General features: G+C 46.8%; 1 protein-coding gene and 1 pseudogene across 1 annotated transcript in view; both read left to right on the top strand.

Moving 5' to 3' along the window:
- The first annotated feature begins 363 nt into the window (after positions 1-363).
- Positions 364-917, top strand: LOC103276545 (annotated as a pseudogene).
- A 2,333-nt stretch (positions 918-3,250) lies between these two features.
- The window catches only part of PELP1 (proline, glutamate and leucine rich protein 1), a gene marked incomplete at its 3' end in the record, with an annotated part of 12,858 nt that continues 7,403 nt past the window's right edge, over positions 3,251-8,705 (top strand). Inside the window, exon 1 of the mRNA XM_021706958.1 lies at positions 3,251-3,716. Within this exon, the coding sequence (XP_021562633.1) occupies positions 3,318-3,716 (399 nt within the window). The remainder of the gene's footprint in view (positions 3,717-8,705) is intronic.

Raw genomic sequence — 8,705 nt, 5'->3', positions numbered from 1 at the left:
CGGCCCTTCCTGATCCCTAACGCTCAGTGGGCCTCCGTGGCCAGCTCCCAACACCTCTTATGTGCCAGGTACTGTTCTCTAGGTGATGAGAATAAAATAGTGAAGGAGACAAGAGCCCTTTCATTAAGTTTGTGTTTTAGGCTGGTCGCGGTGGCTCATGCCTGTAATCCCAGCACTTTGGGAAGCAGAAGAATCACTTGAGTTCAGGAATTCGGGATCAGCCTGGGAAACATAGAGAGAACCTGCTTCTATTAAAAAATAAAAAATAAGAGGCCCTGATGTGGCAGGAAAATGGTGATCATGGCGCCTCCTCCAGGAGGCTGCTGAGGGGATGGCAGGTCCCAGGTGGCCACTGGTGCCGCTATGGATGCAGCTGAAGTAGAGTTTCTGGCGGAGAAGGAGCTGGTGACCATCATCCCCAACTTCAGTCTGGACAAAATCTAGCTCATCGGGGCGACCTGGGACCTTTCAGCCCCAGCTTGCTGGTGGAGGTGTTGCTGTGGCTGGCCATCAAACTGAAGCAGAGAGAGAGGGGCCATCCGCTGCCCCTAGTGTGGATGGACATGGAGAAGCTGGAGATGATGAGGCACCGCGAGCGACAGGAGACCTTCACTCTGATGCCCAGCCCTTACTACACAGAACTCACCAAGCTCCTGTGGAATCATGCTTCAGACAACATCCCAAAAGCAGATGAGATCCGGACCCTGATCAAGAATACGTGGGACACATGCATAGCTAAGCTCTGAGTGTCCACTGACAGCTCTGTGAGACAGCAGGAGGTGCATGCCAAGCTGGACAATTTTACCTAGATGGAGATCAACGCCAGCGGGGCCTTCCTCATGCAGGCCCTGAACCACACGTACAAACTCTGCTGAACCCTCCAGCCCTCTGAGAATGCCCAGTCCCAGGATTTCTAGGGAAAGCTGTGGTGTGTAGAACCCTGAGCATGCTGGGTAGTGAGCGCTCAGGACAGGGAGGAGGCACACGTGGTTCTGGAGCTCTGGAAACGTTTGCAAATGTGCTAGAAACGTGTTATGGTGCAGGAACGGGTTTATAACGTTGTATGAGATGTAGCAAATTTGGGAATAGTCCTCAACACATTCTTCAAGTGCACAGTTATTTCTAGAAGCTAGCCCTCCTTTTTTGGAGGAAAGAAAAAGCTTTAGGCAAATGCTACTCTCCGGGGATGAGCCTCAGGCCTCCTGCATAAAGCCGCCAGGCACCTGCAAGCATTCAGTGACTGTCAGGTGTCTATGCAGCAGGAGTAGTGAGGCAGCCCGAGGGCTTTTTCCTTCTTGATCCTGATTTCTTGGGTAAATGTGGACTCTTCCTCCAAGGATAGTGGATGGCCCAGCTCGAGATGCCGACTGTGCTGCTCCTCCATGCCCGATCCACAATAAAAATGAAAAAAAAACAAGCAAACAAACACATTTCTTTTTTCTTTTTTTTTGAGTTGGAGTCTCACTCTGTCACCCAGACTGGAGTGCAGTGGCATGCTCCCAGCTACCACAGCCTCGACCTGCTGGGCTCCAGTGATCCTTCTGCCTCAGCTTTTCAAGTAGCCAGAATTACAGGTGCACGCTACCACGCCCGGATAATTTTTGATTTATTGTAGAGACGAGGTCTTGCCAAGTTGCCCAGGTGGGTCTCTAACCCGCGGACTCAGGCAATCTACATGCCTCGGCCTCCCAAAGTGCTGGGATTACAGGCTGAGCCACTGAGCCTGGCCCAAACACATTTCTAATAATGATATGAGTTATAAAAAATATAAGCAGGATAATGTGATAGAGACAATGGAGGCTGGATTGGCAAGAGGATGACAAGATGGTATTAGTCACACACTCAATAGTTTCTCCAGTAGAATCAGTGGCATGTGCAAAAATCCTGAAGTGGTAATGGGCTTTGCTGGAGGACATAGAGAAGACCTGTTCGGCTTAAGGATAAGGAGAAAGAAGGGAAAGTGGTACTTGTGATATGTGTTGAGGACAGGGAGGTGGGTATGAGTCAGATATGTGTTGAGGACAGGGAGGTGGGTATGGGTCAGAACCTAAGTGAAGAGATGGGATTTCATTTTCATCACATTTGGAAGCCACAGAAGGGCTTTAAGCAGGGAGTGACAAGAACTGGTTTACATTTGAAAAGACTACTCTGGTTGCTGTGTGGAGAAGAGACAAGGGCCGAGAGTGGAGCAGAGCGCAATGAAGAAGCCTTTAAATGAGGTTATTGTAAGAGACTAAGAGAGTATGATAATTTGGGCAGAGTGGTACTGAAGGTATAGAAAAATTAACCCTATTGGGTTAATGTATTTTGGAGGCAGAATGCCAGGACTTTAAGGACTGGATAGAGGGCAAGAAGAGAAAAAAAGATGACTCTTGTATTTGAATCTAATAATCACACAAGAACACAAAGATGTATTAAGGTGTTCACCTCAGTGCTTGTATTAGTGAAAAACCGGAGCAGACATTAAGCATCTAGCAAAAGAAATGTGAAATCTTGGTGCACTCATGTAACGCTGCTTAAAAAACAGCTTAGGCTGGGCATGGTGGCTCATACCTGTATATCTAGCACTTTGGGAGACAGAGGTGAGAGGACTGCTTGAGCCCAGGGATTCGAGTCCAGTGTGGGCAATTTGGTGAGACCTCGTCTCTACACTAAATCAAAAAATGAGTCTGGCGTGGTGACACGTGCCCGTAATTCCAGCTATTTGGAAGACTGAGCCCAGCAGGTGAAGGCAGCGGTGGTCGTGAGCGTGGGTGACAGTGGGACTCCGACTCAAAAATACCCCCAAAACAAAAAAAAAAAGCGTAAAGATCATGACACATGTTGAGTGAAAAAAGCCAAATACAGACCTGCTCTTGTAAAATAAACTATGCATTTATGTATTTGTTCATAGACTAATATTAGGAAAGTACACAAGTTACTGGGGGAGGACCTTTCTATTTGTACTTTATGTCCTTCTGTATTGTTTGAATTTGTTTTTGCAAGGCGCGTATACTGTGTCATTCCTGAAGTTGCAAATATGGTTTAAAATGTCTGATTTCAGACAAGGCAGTCACCTCCCTAGACAGACATTACTGATTCCTAGAGCTAAGGTGTCCTGGGACTCCCTGCGCTCAATGGAAATCTTTCGGACTCAGGCGCCTTTTGTCAGGACCACGTGTACCTTAAACACCGCCTCCGTCCCGCCTCCAGCCCGCCCCCCCATCGCCCCCCATCCCTCCCCCGCCTCGCCATCCCCCCTCCACCTCGCCATCCCCCAATACCCCAGGGATTGAGCACCCTGTAGCCTCGGGTCCCAGGGCCTCTCTCTCCTGCGCATGCTCCTTCCCAGCCTGAGACTGAGAGCCCAGCCTTCACTCACCCAACGCGCAGGAGTACAGCCCCCTCCCCACGCCCCTTCCCCACGAAGGCGTCCGTCGCGTTGTGTTTGCGTCATCGCGCCACGCCACCACTGGAGGCTGGGGAAGATGGCAGCCGCCGTTCTTAGTGGGCCCTCCGCGGGCTCCGCGGCTGGGCCTCCCGGAGGGGCCGGGGGCCTCTCGGCAATGAACTCTGGTCCGCGCCTTCGCCTGCTGCTGCTGGAGAGCGTTTCTGGGTTGCTGCAACCGCGAACAGGGTCCACCGTTGCTCCCGTGCATCCTCCGACGCGCTCGGCCCCACATTTGCCCGGGCTCATGTGCCTATTGCGGCTGCATGGGACGGTGGGCGGGGCCCAGGTAAATCCGTGGCCCTAGTGCCCGCGGCACCTGTGCGCCGGGATTAGGGTGCACTGAAGCTGCAGTAGGGTGGTTGAGAGGAGCAGAGCTGAGGGCAGAAAGGGCATCCAGATATCAGTCCGGCTGCCCTTCATGTGTTTCTCCATTATCCGTCATGAGTTTCTGCGGCCTTATTTCTGTTGCTGAGCTACTGATTGGTAGGCACGCAGGATTGGATTAGGTTTCAGGCCCGGTCATTCACTGGTATGATCTTCAGCCTCTTTTCTTCTGGCAGTATCTATCTTTGGGCTTGTTTAGACCGAGTTAATGGGCGTATTGAACAATAAATATTCACCGAGCTCTTTCTGAGGGCCGGATACGCTCCAGTTACAGACGTGGTGGCGATACACAAAATGCTGTAAAACACGATGAAAATTGAATATCAGGGTCCACTAACCTAATCTGGGGACTTGAAGAAATTTTTTAAAGTAATAGAAGTTTAAGATGAGGCCCTAAGGATAGGATTGTGTAGGTCAAGAAAATGGGAGGGTGGTTCAGTTAGAGGAAAGCTCTTGTGAGAAAGGCTGGTGCAGGGAAGAAATTGAAAAGGGCGTTGTTCTTGGGGCTCAAATGTGGAGGGGAAGAGAGTGGGATCAAGCTGGTCAAGTGGGTAGCGAGTGGTCAGACAGGTTACATAGAGCTTTGTAGGCAGAGTTAGAAGGATCCTTTGAGCTACTGTCAGAGCAGACTCTAACATCCATTCAGTTCTGCGAGCTAGAAACCTAAATATCATCCTAAACACTTTCTTCCTCACATCTCTGTAAGCAATCTCTCAGGTCCTTGATTTTATGGTTTGAGTAGTTTTCAGATCTGTCCTCTCCTTTCCATCTCTTTCCCATTGCCCCCGTTCTAACTTGAACCCCCATCATCTTGCCCCAGTGAAGACACTGGTTCTAAGAAGACATAATGTATCTAGCCCTTAGTAGGTGCTCCTTTAATTATCTCCTACTTTTCCTCCTCTCCCACTAACCTTCCCCCAAATTCTACCCATCCTTCAAGACCCGTATATATGAGGTCTTTCTTATCTCCCCTTCATTCCTGGGACCTTCCCAGCTGTGTTTCCTTCCAGGAAGAGGGTTGTCACAACTTGCTGGGTGGTTTAATAATCTCAGCCCCAGACTTATCAGAGATGATCTCATCTGTTAGTCTTTAACATTTTTTCTGCATAGTTGAGGATGACAAAACTATGTCTCTGCTGTCTCAGCTCACTATCAGAGGCAGGAATGGATTCTATGTTTTCTCTTCTCTCTGAATCTCCCTCCTCTAATCATGTGGTTCCCTTTCCTCAGTTGTATTGCAGTGGTGTTTTTTTTTCTTTTCTTGTTTTCTCTATTTCAAAAAAACTCCAGAAATGTCTTTTCTTTTTTTTTTGAGTTGGAGTCTCACTCAGTCGCCCAGACTTGAATGCAGGGGCTGCTCCCGGCCACCGCAGCCTCGACCTGCTGGGCTCCGGCGATCCTTCTGCCTCAGCCTTCCAAGGAGCTGGAACTATAGGTGTGCGCTACCACGCCTGGCTAATTTTTGATTTATTGTAGAGATGAGGTCTCGCCAAGTTGCTCAGGTGGGTCTTGAACCCGCGGGCTCAGGCAATCCACTCACCTCAGCCTCCCAAAGGCGCAGGATTACAGGCTGAGCCACCGAGCCCAGCTAGAAATATCTTTTCTTTCATAAGTATTTGTGAAATACCTATCCTGCTTACTAATGGGTGAATTCTTTTATCATCTCTTTCAAGACTTCCCCTCCTCCCTCAGTGCCAACCTTTTAAACTTAGTGTCGTGCTTTTGAATAAAGAAGCTAAGAGTGATGTGGGGACTAGGACTTTTAAAATATTTTCTGTGCCACATTTTTGGGTATGTCTTATCTTTAATTTTTTTCTACTTTTGTCTTTTTTATTGAATTCTCAATAAGTGAGATCATATGGAGCATCTCTTTTGCTTCCCCATAGATTTTTATTCAAAAAATGTTTATTGAGTATTATGTTTTAGGTACTATTCCCATCTCTAGGTAGATAAATAAGACATGATCCTTTTCCTCAGAAGATTTCTAGTCTAGTTAAGATGAGAAATGAGCCAGGCTCAGTGGCTCAGCCTGTAATCCCGTGCCTTTGGGAGGCTGAGGTGAGTGGATTGCCTGAGCCCATGGGTTCGAGACCCTCCTGGGCAACTTGGTGAGACCTCATCTCTACAACAAATCAAAAATTAGCCGGACGTGGTAGTGCGCGCCTGTAGTTCCAGCTACTTGGAAGGCTGAGGCGGAAGGATCGCCGGAGGAGGCTGCAGTGGCTGGGCGTGGCCACTGCATTCCAGTCTGGGCGACAGAGTGAGACTCCAACTCAAAAAAAATGAAAAAAAGATGAGAAATGAAATTGAGCAAATAGCCCTGGAGTTTGAGAGAGGGAGAGATCTGTAGTTTGATTCATCCTTCTGCCAGTTTGACTTTCCCAAAGGAACTCAAAGTTCCAAAATGGAACTAGCACAGTGCCTAAAATCTAGCTTGTATTATAGCAGCAATTTTTAACTGGTCTCTTGCCTCTTTGATCCATTCCCCCTCACAATAATTGGAGTGAGTTTGCCTTGCTTGCTTTCTTTTTTTTTTGAGACAAGATCTCACCCTATCACCCAGGCTGGAGTGCAGTGGCATGATCATGGCTCACCACAGCCTGGAACTCCTGGGCTCAAGGGATTTTCCTGCCTTAGCCTCCCAAGTAGCTGGGGCTACAGGCGCATGTCACGTGACTGGCTAATTTATTTTATTTTATTTTTTTGTAGAGAGGTCTCACTTTGTTGTCTAGGCTGGTCTCGAACTCCTAGGTTCCAGCAGTCTTCCTGGAATTTCCTTTAATTGCAATTCAAATTTTTTGAAAATCAGAAAAATCTAATTAATGATTATGCCTTAACTGAACTACCCAGTGTTTTCTTTATTTTTCTTTATTTTTGAGTCAGAGTCGCTACGGCTGGAGTGAGTGGCACGCTCACGTCTACTGCAGCCTTGCCTGCTGGGCTCAGGTGATCCTTCCACCTCAGCCTTCCAAGTAGCTGAGAATTACAGGGGTGCACCAGCACACCTGGCTATTTTTTTTCTGGAATTACAAGTGTGAGCCACTGTACCTGGTGATTGATTGCTCTTTATTATACCATCTGTTTATTTGTTTCACATATGCATACAACCTCACTCATACTCAACTAATCTTTGATTTGTTTTGTTTTTGTATATAATTTAAAAATCTTCTGTAAAATTTTAGACATACGCAAATAATATTTTGAACCACCCCTCCCTATGCTGTCCCCATCACCCAAGTTCAACATTGAACGTTTGCCAATCTTATTTCATTCCTCCCCAACTCTGCATCTCTCTCTCTCTTTTTTTTTTGAGTTGTAGTCTCACTCTGTCGCCCAGACTGGAGTGTCGCCCAGCCTCGACCTGCTGGGCTCCGACAATCCTTCCGCCTCAGCCTTCTGAGTAGCCAGAATTACAGGCGCGTGCTACCACGCCCGGCTAATTTTTTTTTGATTTATTGTAGAGATGAGGTCTCGTCTGTCCAGGTGGGTCTCGAACCCGCGGGGCTCAGGCAATCCACTTAACTCAGCCTCCCAAAGGCGCGGGGTTACAGGCTGAGCCACCGAGCCCAGCAATGGTGGAACATTTTAAAGCAGATTCTCAGATAGTATTTATCCTGTAATTGTATGTTTTTTTTTAAAGGACAGTGACAGTGTCTTGTTCTGTCTTGTATCCCCAGAGTTTAGTTCTGTCCTGTTCTTCAACCAGTACCTAATGATCTTTTCAAACATATCAAAAGATTATAGTATTCTCCTGCTTGAAACAGTAGAGTAACTTATCATTACACTACGCTGTACATAGTATGTCTTCTGCTTTTCTCTTGACCTCATTTATAGTACTCCTTGCTTGTCTTAGCTATGCTGTAGCCACCCAGGCTATGTCATTTCTGGGATATGCTTGATATTGCTTGTCAGTTCCTTTGTTTTGCTTGGAAATTCATGGGAAGGTGAACTGCTTCTCATTTAACCTCAACTTAAATGCCACTACTTTAGAGGAGTCTTTCCTGACCACTCTGTCATAAAATAAAGTAGTTCCTCCCCTTCTAGCCATTCTTTGTCACATTATCCTGTTTTGTTTCTTTTCTGGCATTTATCATGATTTGAAAGACATTAACATTTATTATCTTTCATGTTCTCTCTTTGCTTCTTACCCAGTTTAAATCCTTTGGTTCATTATACTCACTTCCTTCCCCCTCTGTCCCTTCAGTGTACTTGCCTGGTAATACCCTGTCTATGTTAAATCCAGTTCTTCTGTGCTTGCATCTGCACAGCTCATCTAGCTGGAGAAAAACATATATCCTTGCTGACTGGTTTCATTTTATTGTTTATTTTTGGTTTTTTTAAAGGTACTCAAGTATGCCAATTTTATTGTTTCCCTATACTTGCATTATTCTACTAAAAATTGAAAAAATAGCACATTGGAATTTCCTTTAATTGCAATTCAAATTTTTGGAAAACCAGAAAAATCTAATTTTGCTAATTTTTAAATTCATTGTAGAGATGAGATCTTGCCGTGCTGCCCAGGCTGGTCTTGAACCTATGACTCAGGCAATCCTCTCACCTCCGCCTCCCTAAGTGCTGGGATTACAGGTGTGAGCCATTGTGCCTGGCAATGTTTTCTTTATATTCTTTCCCCAAAAGTTACTTTGCTCCAGATTCTTGATGTTGGGTTTTATCTCACTGACTTCGGCCTTCTAAAACGCTTGAGAATACTTGAGACTTACTTGTGCTTTTTTTTTTTTTTTTTTAAGTTGGAGTCTCACTCTGTCGCCCAGACTGGAGTGCAGTGGCCGCTCCCGGCCACCGCAGCCTCAGCCTGCTGGGCTCCGGCGAGCCTTCCGCCTCAGCCTTCCAAGTAGCCGGAATTACAGGCATGCGCTACCACGCTCAGCTG

The sequence above is a fragment of the Carlito syrichta genome, unplaced genomic scaffold (assembly GCF_000164805.1).
Source record: "Carlito syrichta isolate Samal-C Ts95f unplaced genomic scaffold, Tarsius_syrichta-2.0.1 Scaffold316228, whole genome shotgun sequence".
Lineage (NCBI taxonomy): Eukaryota > Metazoa > Chordata > Mammalia > Primates > Tarsiidae > Carlito > Carlito syrichta.
The sequence above is the reverse complement of the archived record's forward strand: the minus strand, read 5'-3'. Positions and strand labels throughout refer to the sequence as shown.